Source organism: Melospiza georgiana, chromosome 20, assembly GCF_028018845.1.
Source record: "Melospiza georgiana isolate bMelGeo1 chromosome 20, bMelGeo1.pri, whole genome shotgun sequence".
NCBI classification, from domain to species: Eukaryota; Metazoa; Chordata; class Aves; order Passeriformes; family Passerellidae; genus Melospiza; species Melospiza georgiana.
Window position 1 is genome coordinate 5,119,875 of NC_080449.1, and position 14,038 is coordinate 5,133,912.

The window sequence follows — 14,038 nt, forward strand, 5'->3', positions numbered from 1 at the left end:
AAGAAAAGCTGCACGTTTCCCTCTTTCCCTCCTTTTTGTGCATCCATCTTGAGCTCCCTCACCTCAGCCACATCCCAGGAGCGCCACACCAGAACTGAATCCCCCATGGATGCCCAAGCAGAGGCGACACCACATCAGGAGAAGAAACACCAGTGAGGCAGCGAAGATGGACTCGATATGAATCTTTAATGCACAGAACAAGCTGCCGGGAGCCTTTCCAACGAAGGCTGCACACGGAGCCACCCCGTCCACCCGGAGTGCTACAAAAGCCCAGCTTGCCTGCAGCGTCCCGGGCACCCGCCTGGCTCCCTGCCCCGGGACCCTCGCTGGTGTCACCCGCGCCACCTCCTCGGGCGTCCTCGGCCACCATGGCACCGGGGCCCCACGGCTGCTGCCCACTGGCAGGGCAGGCAGGGCAGGGAGGGGATCACCCTGCACCCATCAGCTCCCCTCTGCCTGGCCCTGGCCTCGAGTGGGTATCTCCTCCTCCCAGGGTTTTGGAGCGTGTAGTCCAGGAAATTCAGTAAGAAAAGATTAAAAAGGAGAGGCTTTTTTTATGCTGAGTCAAATTAGGTGATTTCTTTTTTTTTTTTTTTTTCCTTTTTTCTTTTCGCTCTTGAAAAATTAAAAAAAAAAAAAAAAAAAAAAGGAAAAGAAATTAAAGTCCAACTTGCTCATTTCTTGCTTCTCTGCTGTCTGTGTGAGAAAAAGTCCTGTTTGGCCTCGCTGTCCCCTTCATCACCCGACCCCAAACCCCACCAGCCACTCAGCACATCACAAGTCCTCGACTCCTCGGAGTCCCTTTGCCTCCCACAGCTCCAGGCCCCGCTCCTTCCCTCACCGCCCCTTGGACTCCCCGTAGGTGTTGCGCAGCATGGAGACCATCTTCTCCTCGCAGGTGACTTTGGTGTCCCTCAGGATGCTGTACCAGACCACGCCGGGCGGCCGCACCTCCTCGCTGCGGCAGAACAGGTAGGGCATGGTCTCGGTGCGGCTCTGGATGTAGGCGCTGCGCAGCAGCGTCGAGCAGTGGCTGCTCACCTTCTCCAGCCTCCTCAGGATCAGGTGAGCCTTCCTGCAGGGGACAGAGATGGGAACAGGGCAGGGCAGGCAAGGAACACGGGAGAACGGGAGTCAGGATTTCTGCATTCTGCCACTGGCTCTGTCTTGTGGCAAGAATGGACAAGACCCATTGCCTAAGATGTTGTCTGTCCTGATCCAAGGGGAGAGAAGCTCTGTTTTTCCCAAAGTTCTGGGTATATCTACCATTTCACAGCATCAAGAATTCAGGTTTGACCGACTGGAGCAGCTGGTGTGCCCTGGGGACACTTTGCCCAGCCAGATTGTCACCACAACCATATGATCTGGGCCAGCTCCAGCACGTGTGCTGGCCCCACCTGGCACCCTAGTGAGACCCCCAGCACCTTCCTGCCCCTATGACCATGTTCACAGGGGTCCCAGGATGAGGGAAGAGATGAGGATCTGACTCCATGTTTCAGAAGGCTTGATTTATTATTTTATGGTATATATTATATTAAAACTATACTAAAAGAAGAGAAGAAAGGATTTCCTCAGAAGGCTAGCTAAGAATAGAAAAAGAAGGAATGATAACAAAGGCTTGTGGCTAGAACAGAGTCCGAGCCAGCTGACTGTGATTGGCCATTCATTGGAAACAACCACCTGAGACCAATCCCAGATGCACCTGTTGCATTCCACAGCAGCAGATAACCATTGTTTACATTTTGTACCTGAGGCCTCTCAGCTTCTCAGGAGGAAAAATCCTGGATTTTTCATAAAGGAGGAAAGGATTTTTCATAAAAGATGTCTGTGACATGCCCCTGACTGACCAGCACAGCCCTCTCTTTCCTGATTTCCCAAGTCTGCAGGAGGTAAACAGCCCAAAAGGACTGACACTGGAAGAGTGAGGAAAAAAAAGCACAACACATTAAGACAAAACAAAATAAACCTGTAAGAAAGCAAGAATCCCCTTGTGGGAGTCTGCAAAGTGCTAAATCAAACAAAGGGAGGGAAGAGGGTTTACTTCAGTGGTCTGAAAGTTTCGAGATCACAGATTATTTCCTCACCCTCTGGTGCCACAGGAAATCTCTGGATTCAGGAGTTGGGGATTTCACAGTTCCTGCAGGAATGTAAATTCCTGATAATGATATGTCAGGGGCAGCACTGTCAGTCAGCAAGGCATAAACATGGGGATTATTTGATTATGAAAGCTGAGTGGTGTTGCAGCTCAGGCTATGAGCTGCTCCCAGCCCAGGGGGAGCATTGGGAGCCTGATGTCTGGGGATGGGACACCAGGGAAGGGCTGGTCAGGGTCACCTCAATGCCACCACAGAGGGCAGAGACTGTGGCAGGAGGCAAGAGGGCATCCTGGCACCCCCAGCCAGATCAGACTCTCCATCCAGAATGGGAACACTGGATCAAAGGCTGCAGGAAACCACTGCTCCTCCAGGGCTGCACACAGAAAACTGTCCCACTCCTCCCCAGGGTGATGTGCTCTGGGTCAGCTTTGAGGACAAAGGAAGAACAAAGGAAGTTGGGCCTGCCTGGACAACATTCCCTGGTATCCATTTATGGATTTTATCCACGAAGACACAAGGCAAAGAATAAAAATAAAAATAAAGTATAAATATTTTTATAATAATAAAAATAATTTTTACAATAATAAAATTAATTTTATAATAATAAAAAATAAAATTTTTATAATAATAAAAATAAAACTTTTATAATAATAAAAATTTGAGGGCAATTTGAGCCTTGTTAGCTACACACATCCATAATAATGATGTCATGGGCTGAGCTCTGACACAACACCTCTACTCATGTTACTCTCTCCACAGCAGCCACCTGACCTACAGCATCTGGTGCTCCCACCACACACCAAGAGCTGACACTCTGCCAGGAACAGGTCCTGTGCTGCTGGATGTGTGCCCCTTGGAGCCACAAATTCCATGATGGCATTAGGTGCTTTTGGTGAAGGCTGATTGATTCAAGCTCAGCTCAGCAGCAAAGCAAACCCTGTGGTGATTGTCCCTACAGCTGCCAAACTTCAGCAAATCAGTCACTGCCATCACCTGTGCCACTTCCTGCTGGGATCAACCTGCCTGGATGAATTTCTTCTGACCCGTTCCTAGAGTCAGGAGTCACGATCCTTCCAGTGCTCCCCATCCTCATGCTGGGAAATTTTCTCAACATCTGAACTAGTTCTCCCTTTCATGAAAGGCTGAACAAGCACAGGATCCACATCACCTCTGGGATGGACTTTTATGTCAGCTGGCCGTGCCCAGAAGATCACTCAGCCAGAGCACCCTCACAGAGGAGAAATCTCATCTCTCTAAGACCACAACTCCATAATCACCCTGATTTATCCCAAAGCTGCTCTACTACCAAATTGGGGTGCTGGCCCTTCCCCAGCCCTTTAGCTTGTTCTTGGGCTGGTGTCCATGGACCTGAATGCTGTGCCAACACAGGGAAATTGCTTATTCAAAGGTCAAACAAGCAATCATTGGGTATTCCCCCCAAACTGGTTACTATTCCAGCTCACCACAAGGCCTCTCCCAGGCACAGCAAGAGGGGAGCAATGAGGAGTGGCCACGACCAGCCCTTGAGGAAAACCCTCATGGTGGGTAACCAACATCAACACAAGGAGTAGATATCTCAGCTGGCCAGTGGCTCTCTGCTAGCCTTTCCTCTATTCCACTCTTCCCTTCCTCTATTCCCTTCTCACCACTTCCCCTATCCAACCCTCCACAGATCTCCTCACCCATTTCTCACTTTTCTCCCACACAACCTGCCTTTGCCTCCATTTCCCTTGGCCTTCTCTACTTTCCTATTTCCTTACTCGCTCCACTACACTTTAATGATCTCCTGGATATTGCTAGAACTCACCGTGCTGTCCTTGCTTCCTTGTATATACTCAGGCCTCTTATCCAGGCAAATATTCCTACATATGGGGAGCCCTTCAAGGATGGCAAGAAATCCAGGGGTCAAACCACCCCAACCTGCTGATGCCTGCTGTGCCAGAGGCTGGGATTCTCCTGGAGCTGTCTCCACACACCTGCTGCATCCACAGCTCACTCTGTGCAGTCAATCCCAGGAAAAAACTCGTTTTTAAGGATGGGATGAGGCACATGAAGGGCTGGCTCTGTGAGACTGAAAACACTGAACTGTGGTCACAGAGGAGACAGGGTGATGGGGCAGAGGGAATCAGGCCCTTCACTTTTGATGCCCAGTGCCAAAGCTGCAGTTTTGATGGGTTTCAGTGCTTTGAGTCATTTATTTTAGCAGGGTAATGAAGTCATGTGTAAATGTTAGATTTAGCTTTTGGCTGTCAGCTGTTCCCTCTTAAAAAAAAAACAAGGAGGAAGAGAGACAGAGTGGGTGAGGGGAGGGGTGAGAAAGAGAGAGAGGCTTTCTGGTGAAGACTGGGTAATAAATTACAGGAGCAGCTCTTGGGCTGCCAATTTAACACCATAAATCAAGGCCTGGGTATTACCCAAGTGCTCCCTACGGAGGGCTGTCGGGTCAGAACGACCACCTTTTCAAATACTGGAAATGAAATCTTCCTAAATGCTGACCAACCTCATCCCTGCCAGAAATTGCAATTTATTGCCTCATTAAAGGGCATGGATTGGGAGGGGACAGCGAGAGGGGAATCACTCTCCTGGCTGCATGTGGCTGGACCCCAAGGGATGAAGTGACCCCACAGCCCAGATGGGGATGTCCCCGTGTTGGTGTGGGCCAGCAGTGCCCTCTCTGCCACCAGAGGAGCCAGGGATTGGTTCTGGACTGCACTTAGGTGGTGTGGATTTAGGAGGTCGCAGCACAGTCACAAATGATGAAGAGGGGGATTTAAAAATAGCGACAGCTCTAAGCAGGCACTTCCCCCTGCGGTGCCTCGTGGCATGGAGGGGGAGAGGAAATGGGAGGGGATGGGTGTCTGCTGCCAGGGCACTTCCCAAGGGCTCCTGCAGCAACAGAGACAGGGCCCTGAGGCCCTGGACAGCCCCAGCTCTGCAAGGATTTGCCAGAGAGCAGGAGCTCCCTGTTCTGCCCCGTGCCAGGGGTGTCCCTGATGGGGTGTTTGTCCCCTCCAGCTGCACAGGGGATAGCCAGCACTCACCTTGAGGGCTGATAGGGGAAGAAACTATATCCAGAGCCAGCCAAGCCCTGCCCTGCCTCACCTTGGAGGGAGGTACTGAAAGCAGCATGAAGGAGCCACTAAGGAATGATACCTGGGCTGGAAGGAAGAATGAGATTCCTGAGACTGCAGGGAGGGGTGGCTGCCTGGCTGCTGTGTTCCTCTGTGAGGTGGTTTTGTCATAAATTCAGATTTTCCACTCTGCTGAGAACTGACCTGGGTCTTTCAGACCCTTGTGTGTGAGGACAGTGAGTCCAGGACTCGATGGCCTCTTCTTATCACAGCCTCCCATCAGAACATTGCATTCCCCCTTGTACCAGAAGGCAGCTGCTCTGGACATGCATTTCATGTCCCTTGGCCAGCCCAGCTGCCTGCCTGGGTGACTGGCTGGGGCAGGGGACAGGTTGTAAGCCCTGGGCTGGTGCCATGCACTGACCCCAGTGCTGCTGGTAGCCACAAATAGGAGCATGGAAAGAAGATTTTAATTTAATTATTTGTTCTGCCTCCTCTTAAAAGCTGTACCCAGCTTGCAGTGGTCATAAGAATCATCCTGAAAACACAGCAAGAGAAAATAATGGTGAAATCTCCCCGTGGCTGTGATAGGAAGCAGGCTGGCTGCAGGGATCCAGAGGTCTAGATGCACAGTAGCATTAAAATTCACTGATTTAGACAGATTCTTCTGTCTTGTTGGAACAGATTAACTGTGTGAGATTCACTCAGTGTCTGTGAGAGGAATGTGGGGAGCAGGAAAGGGGCTGTGGTTGCTAGAGGAGATGAGCAGGATGAGGCAAGCCAGGTGTTGAGATGCTGCTGACCACGGAAAATCCTGGTTTAGGGCCACCTATGAGCTAAGTTTTTAATGTCTCCTTAATGTAAACGGTCTGGTTGGGACATCTGGCTGTCAGTGTGCCTTCTTGCCAGCAGCTGTTTGCAGTAACCTGTGGCTTTCATGGAAACTGGGCTCACGAGGGCCTCGGTGTGATGTATTTATTACACAGAGGCAGCTGGCTCCCCTCTTGTCGCTCTGCTTTATGAGTGAACGTCCACTGTGAAGCCCGGGCTCATCTGATAAACATTTCAAGGTACAAAAATGCCTGTCCCCCTGGGAAGGAGAGCAGCCTGTCAATTAAAATCCTGTTATGAGATGGCCTACCTTGGCAAAAAAAAATTAAAAAAAACCCTAAAAATTCCTCATTGCCTCCTGCTGTGCCAGTGACTCTGCTTCTGTCCAAGCTCCCTGAGAAGCCAGGCTGGATGGCAGAGCTTCTCTCTTGTCACTGGCTGCCTTGGCTTTTATAGATCCATCCCCTTGGCTGCAAATCATGTATTTCTCAGGGCAGAGGAGTGCTGGGAGGAACTCCCCTGGCTCAGTGGGGACAGCAAACAGCAGCCAGATTGACCATGGGCTCCAGATGTAGCCGGGTCCTGGAACTGGCAGCTTAAATGTCACCCTGCTGTCCCACAGCTTGGAGCAGGTATCAGGTTAGGCAGCATCCTTCAGGGGCTTGGATCTCAAGTAACGGGAGAAATAAAGACGTGTAAGAAGAAGCTGATGGCTCCCAGGGATTCAGAAAAAAAGGAACAATTGCAAAGGACAAACAAGCCTGCAGTGTCATCAGAGGGAAGGCAGGGGGAAGATGAGAGTGGCTCTTTGCCAGAGGCCACTGAACTACCAAAGAAACTATGACCAAGGTCATCTGTGGAGGAGGAAAAGCCCCAGGACAGCTTGGATCTATGTCCAGAAGAGGTGTAAAGTTGTGAGGTGTCATCCTGGTACTATGGAGAGACCCTCAGCCACATCCAACAAGCAGATAGGAACAAAGGGAGAAGGAAAAACTTTTGCAGGCCTGTATTACACGTTGGGGAAGATGAAACAGGAAAGCCTTATAAATATGATTGCCTGGCAAAAGATTTTGGGAATATGGAAACTATAAGTGAGATTGAAATGAAAGTAAGCTTTGAGATACCTCAGTTACTGAACAACAGGAAAACAATGGTGTGGCCAGCTGAAGGTGATCCCTTTTTGATGGAACAACACCCTCTGCTTGCAGACAGGCCCAAGGGTCAGAGCAGACCCTACAGCTTGGCAGAAGGGGCCCAAAGAGGAGTTTTTATGGTTTAAAAAGCTCTTACCCTTTTACCCTCTTACCCTCTCATCCTCTCTCCCCCTCTCTTCTCTCATTCCTGCTCTGAGCTGTGTTTGGCAGCTCCCAGCAGGGCCCTGCACCCAGGCCCTTTGCAATAAACCCCAAGCTCCAGACCTGGCTGCAGAGATCTCTCATCTCCATCCATCCTGACCGTCCAACCCCCTGATGCTCCTACAATTAGACACTTTTCCCCCCACTCCTCAGTGTTTCCAAGCCCCCAGCTCACCCAGTTCAGGCTGGGTGATACAAAGAGCACCCAGCTGCCAGGTGTCCCACCAGCATTCACCCATGGACTGAGCAGGACCTGGTGCTCCAAGGGGATGCAGGACAGCTTGGTGAACACCAAAAGGGGTCTCCTCTTAGCTACAAGGAGGTCACATCCCCAGTGGCCAAGCAGAGGAGTGCTCTGGGGCAGGGCAGGACACGGGGAAGGGACAGGTACCTGGGCCCCAGCTCATCCTCGCTGCGCCAGACGAAGTCCCCAAACTTCTCGTAGTGGGAGTTGTAGTGGTGCTGGACTCGGAAGAGCATGGAAGCAGAGACCTCCATCAGGGTGTTGTAGGCTGTCTGCTGCTCCTTCCCGCTCGTGTAGCCGTTGTAGAGGTTGTAGATTTTGTCAGCTATCTCTGGAAAGGATCAGGGCATGGCATTAATGACCAGCTGAAGGTGCTAACGTGGGATGAGGAGGAGCAGAGCCCTTGGCTGGGCTGGAATGGCTGCCAATGCCTTGGGACTGCCTGCAGTGAGGGTCAGTGACTGCAGAGCAACTCCTCAGGCTGATCCTGCATGAGCAAAGCTCCCACAAACACTCCAGCAACACTCCATGAAGGAGCAAAAGGAGAGGCAAAAGCCACCAGGACAGGCAGACAGCCTTATCCTCCCAGGAAGGGCAGTCAGGCTCTTCCCAGCTTCACCAAACCAAAAGCCCTTGGCAGATATGGTGCTAAAGAGAAGGAAGACATCAACACTTGATCCCAGGAAGGCCCTGCAGCCAGAAATGCAGCCCCTCATCATTGTGGGCATTGGCTGGAGCAGCTCAGGTGTGTTAAACAAGAGAGTTAACTCTCAGCTAGAGAGAAAAAAAATCTCTTTTTGGAGATGAGAAATGCACAAAACTGCATCTCCTCCTTTCTCCTTAGTCTCCTGTTTGCTGTTTTTCCGTGGGAATGCTTTTCTTATTGAACCTTGCACTAATCAAAATATTTTTCTGTGTGATGTTCCCAATGGAAAGCAAGTGAGAAAGAGAACAGGTAACATGATGGTCACTTAGAGGAATCCTTTTAAACCTGAAAGCAACCAGGTGCTCTGGTTTGGGTGTAAGGACAAGTGGGATCAGTTTCAAAACTGAACAATGCAAATGTGCAAAAGTAGCTGGGCTTTTATCAACATTTCTGTTTCCAAACTGATGCAGCTGCCCCCAGCATCCCTTCAAACACCCAAGGGTGCCCTGCATGGCCCAGCCAGGGCTGCTTCTCTCAGGTGTGTGGGATTGCTCTTCTTGCAGGGGCCTGTGTCAGACACACAGCACCAGCTCCCACAGCCAGGCATGGCAAGGATGCCATGGAGTCACCACTGCCCAGCCAAGGAGACTTTGCCCCTGGACACTCCTGCAATTTGTCATCCATCCCCAGAAGAACATCCCTGTGCCCATGGGTGAATTTAAAGGAGCCTTCCCACTGGGAGAGAAGGGCCTGGGCAGGTTTTTGGGGGCACAGTGAAGAGAGGAAAATCAAAACCAGCATGAAATGTCTCCTGGTGTGGAACACAATGCACCTGGACACTGACCTTCAGCCTTGCTGTCATCCACCAGCGGGCAGGCTGTCCTCAGGGTGACTGTGCTCAGCTCTGAGTGTCTCCCTCGTGTATCCACTGCATACAGGGTAAATCTGGAAGGCAGGAAACAAAAGGAAAACAATGTCTTGATCCCTCAGTCCCACACCACCAGGTTGTTAAGGGAACCAGCCTTCAGAAGAGAAAGGAAAATTGTGGTCCAGGCACTATCAGTCAGTTTTGGCATCTTGAGGAGATGTGAGATGATCTCTTGGAACAGAGGAGAACCCTGGAACAGGTCACTTCGTCCCTTTCTGGAATCTGTGGGGCTCCATTTCCTCTCCCCTCATCCCAGAGACCCCTGTGGGGCTTCACCCTGAGCCCTCCTGACTGCAGAAGGATGCAAACACCTCAGGGCTGCTCTGCCATGCCCTGATGTGAACATTACATTACAACACGGTGCTGTTTGTGATCCGGGCTCCTCTCTGGCCCTTCAGAGAGCAGGGCAGTAATTCTTGCTGTAAGTGGGCTCTGTGCTGACAAGTGACAGCTCGTACTCATCCTGTGAACGGCCCTTGAGTTTTTTGCTGCCTCGTTTCCTCACAAGGGTGGGGCTGGCTAAAGGGTGGGAATGATAATTTCACACTTGAAGCTAATGGAGAGCATCTGACAGTAAAATATGGCTTTTGTGCCTGATGGAGCATTGAATAAACAGGCTGTGGCTGCATGGAACGTCCTGGGATGCTGAGCCCAGAGTCCTGCTCAGGGCATCAAAGCTCCAGGATGAGAATGCTTCTTCGCAGCAGGGGTGACAATCCTCTGTCCACCCTCCCAAAGGGCATCAGTTCATGTTTATTCACTCTGAGTTGGGCATGCCAACTCACGCTGGCTTTGACAAAGTGCAGGGGCTGGTTTGAACCCCTCAGAGGTCTGAGATGCCTGGTGGTGGGGTTCTCAGCCTGAGAAATAACACGCCACCCCTCCTTAGCCTAAGGTAAAACTGACCAGCTCTTGCAAGTAAGCGTAAGGAGTATTATAAAAGCAGCTGAAGCTTAAATGGGATTGAGACCCTGACATCTGTTTATTTAAGTAATGGTACTAAGTCCTTAGCATCCTTGGGGGTGACAGGAGCAATGCCTCCCTCATTCCCACCCCACACAGGAGCACTGCCAGCCCCCTCTCTCCTCCCTGCAGGCCCTGCACATCCTACATGTGGCTGATAAGAACTGACATCTGCACAGTAGCAATTCCCAGCACAGGACAGATTCCCTCCAAGCAATTAGCATTAGCTCCCTGACAATGCTTGCAGTCTGAAAGGATGCCAGCAGACTGCCAAGGACCTCACTTGTGTGCAGGGACAGCCCCCATTCTCACAAAGCTGGGCACACAGGGGATGCACACGCTCAGCTCACCCAAGGAGACGCTGTTTAATCCTTTTGGCATGACAGCATTTTCCTTAATTTACCAGGAGCATTGCTCAGAGTGCGAGTTTCTCAAGAAGGACATCCATCCACACTGTGCCACTTCACAAGCACCACACACAGGCTGCTCTCACTGAGGGACACACAGAGCAACAGGGCAGCACACAATTCCATGCAGGAGTCTGAGTGCAGGGCTTTGCACCCCATCCTGAAGGTGCCACCAGCCCTTTCCCTCCCTTCAAGGGGAGTGAGGAGTCTCCTGATGGTGGCAGGGAAGGTTTGTGTCTCAGCAACACCAACAGGGGTACCCAGGTTTGGGCAGGGGTGTTGGGGAAGATGAAACAGGAAAGCCTTATAAATATGATTGCCTGGCAAAAGATTTTGAGAATATAGAAACTATAGGCGAGATTGAAATGAAAGCAAGCTTTGAGATACCTCAGTTATTGAATAACTGGAAAACAATGGTGTGGCCATCTGAAGGTGATCCCCTTTGGATGGAACAACACCCTCTGCTTGCAGACAGGCCCAAGGCTCAGAGCAGACCCTACAGCTTGGCAGAAGAGCCCAAAGAGGAGTTTGTAGGGTTTAAAATGTAACACAGTGTGGTGATGTAGTGATTCTTATAGGCTGTATGTAAATGCTATAGGATTTGTATCTTGTACTAGATTGGTTAGTGAGAATTAGAATATTCAACACAGAAGAAGATTTATTGTATTGTAATGGGAACCTCGTTCTTTTAGCTCTTAGCTCTTGCCTTTTACTCTCCTTTTACTCCCTTACCCCTTTTACTCTCGTATGCTTTTACTCTCTTACCCTCTCATCCTCTAACATGGGCCAATCACAGATGCACCTGTTGCATTCCACAGCAGCAGATAACCATTGTTTACATTTTGTTCCTGAGGCCTCTCAGCTTCTCAGGAGGAAAAATCCTAAGGAAAGAATTTTTCATAAAAAATGTCTGCGACATTTGCTTTGGGAAAAGGGTGAGCAGAGCTAATGTGTAACCTCTGCTCTGCCTGCAGCAGCTCAGGCTGGCTCCATTAGCTCTGAGGCAATCAGTGGCAGAGCGCTTTCCTTGGAAAACAGAAGACTTTTATCAAAACATAATTGTAATATTCAGCAATCAGTGTCCATTTCACCTATTCCATCACCACTGGGGTCAGGAGGATTGGTTGGATGTTGAAGCACATCCACCCCTTTGGGTGACGCTGAGGACCTGTGTGAGCCTTTTGACTGCACTCCTCCCCTCTGCCCAGCTCACACAGGAGCAAAGTCACTCAGCTGCCAAGAGCATCTCTCCTGGTCAAGCCTGGGTTAAAAAATAGATGTCAAAAAACAAACCCTCATTTCATCTTTTTTTTTTTTTTTTTTTGATGATGATGTAAGGGAAAAAAAACAACAATGTAAATGGAAAACCATCAGAATCAAAGTGATTTTGATCTCGTCAAAAATTCTTTTTTGTGAACAAACCCAACTGCTTTACCTCACCTGGAGCCAGTCCTCTTTCAAGAACCTTAGAGGAAACTCTTTCATCTCCCTTCCTTGTGAATGACATGTTTTGGAATCACCCCAGCTGGGCTGGAGGCTGGCAGCCAGCAGCACACAGCCCCTGCACCTCTCCAGCTCCTTCCAGCCTGTGACCTCAGAAGGTTTTAACATTAATTACAGTCCAAAAGATCACCCTGAAGCACAGCAGTATTAATAGCTCTGTTTTATCGACAGTAAACAGAGACATATGGGGTGAAGCATCGTGCCCCGGAGAGGCTCAGTAACAGGAACAGTTTGAAAACTTGGGAGATGATGGTTTCCAATCTTGCTCTCAAACCACTTGACCACCCAGCCTCTGCAGCAAAACACTTTTATGGCCAGTTAATGGCACTGTGCAGAGTGCTGGGGTTTAGTTTTGTTCTTTTATTCCCGGAAATGGACAATTAAGAGAAGGGACTGCAAAGACCTGTGTCTGTCTCTGTGTCTCTGTGCAAACCCAGCATTCACATCTTGCTGGAAACCTTCAGCTGATGCAGGCAAGGACCCAATGAGACACCAGTGGGGTGGCCAGTGGCAGAGAGACCACCAGGGCATGGGGATGTGGCTTTAAGATAAAGGAGGGTGGGTTTGGATAAGGTATTAGGAAGAAATTCATTGCAATGAGGGTGGTGAGGTTACCAAAGCAGGTGTGGACTCCACAAGCCTGGAGGTGTTCAAGACCATCTTGGAAAAGGCTTGGAGCAACTTGGGATGGTGGAAGGTGTCCCTGCCCATGGTAGAGGGTGGGAATGAGATGAGCTTCAAGGTCCCTTCTAACCCAAACCATTCCACGATTCTGCATCTACATGTCAAACCATGGGCAAAATGTTCACACTGAGGGAGGGAGCCAAGCCAAGGGCAAGGTGGGATTTTGCAGCACTCCATGGAGATCCTCCTGCCCCACTCAAATTTATTACAGAGTTATGGGCCAAGACCAAGCCAGGCATCCTCCCCACAGATGAGGTTACAGCTGCACTTGAATAGGCCAGCCCTGGTAATTTGTAAATATATGAGGCCAAAGAGTGGTTCCGAGACCTCTGGGGTGAAGTCAAAGCCAGGAACTAAAAGGTCTCAGACCTACAGTCATTGCATGAAGCCAAGTCAGACAACCTGGAATGCCATATGGTAGCTACAATCTGGCAGAAGCTCCTTCATACCCTAGAGATGTTTTGTTTAGTGATAAACTTTCCTCACCACATTTCCTCATCTTCTCCCTGTGCTTTCCAAAGGAGTTCCAGGCTCCCTGCTACTGTCTCACAACTGATTCTCTTCTTCACCTGTGCCTTCAGTAAGATCCTACACAAAAACTTGTATTTTTAGAAATACTAGAATGAATTTTAACTGAAGAGGTTTCAAAGAGGTCCAAACGCACATGCTCTTGGCAGGGATCAGCCCTCCATGCCTGGAAATGCAGCAAATCACAGCATATGAAGTCCTATAAGGTAATGCTGGTTAAATGTTTACTTCTAAATTCAAATCTATTGGGACCTGAAGGAACTTTCAGGGAGAGATGGAAACCAATCAACATTTGCCTCAGGAAATGTCAATACCTTCCTCATAGATTCCCCACCCCGTGTTGGCTGAAGGCTGGATTTTATCACCAGGCTCAAGATGCCTCTTGGGGAGGACGAGAAAGCAGGAGGGGGATGTTAATGCTTTGGTTCCTGGAACCCAGTGGCTGTTGAGATTGTCTATTGCATTTCAAGAGATTTAAATACCAGAAAAGAATGCTTCTATCCTTTCTATTTGGATATTTTCTCAATGCAGAGAAAATAACCAAAACCACAAATTTATACAGGCATAAAACTCTTAAGGCAGAGACTGAAAGCTCAAAACATGTTACTTATTTATAGACAGCATGTTTTCTTAACTGCCTCTCATGATGCTCATGACGTTTGAGTGCTTTACTCATGATCCTCATTTGCGGGAAGCGAGATAAGGACTTCTGAGCCTGACCTTCCTTAGCTGGGCTGCTGAGTTCTTTATACCCTACAGAGATACCACAGGCATTTCTGGTC

General features: G+C 49.6%; 1 protein-coding gene across 1 annotated transcript in view; it reads right to left on the reverse strand.

Annotated features, from left to right (window-relative positions):
* Window positions 1-577: 577 nt before the first annotated feature.
* ASTN2 (astrotactin 2) overlaps window positions 578-14,038 on the reverse strand; it is a 360,946-nt gene continuing 347,485 nt past the window's right edge. The window contains exons 21-23 of the mRNA XM_058038034.1: window positions 9,088-9,188; window positions 7,745-7,928; window positions 578-1,075 (exon numbers count right to left, since the gene is read on the reverse strand). Coding sequence (XP_057894017.1) covers window positions 838-1,075; window positions 7,745-7,928; window positions 9,088-9,188 — 523 coding nt within the window. The 3' untranslated portion in view covers window positions 578-837. The remainder of the gene's footprint in view (window positions 1,076-7,744; window positions 7,929-9,087; window positions 9,189-14,038) is intronic.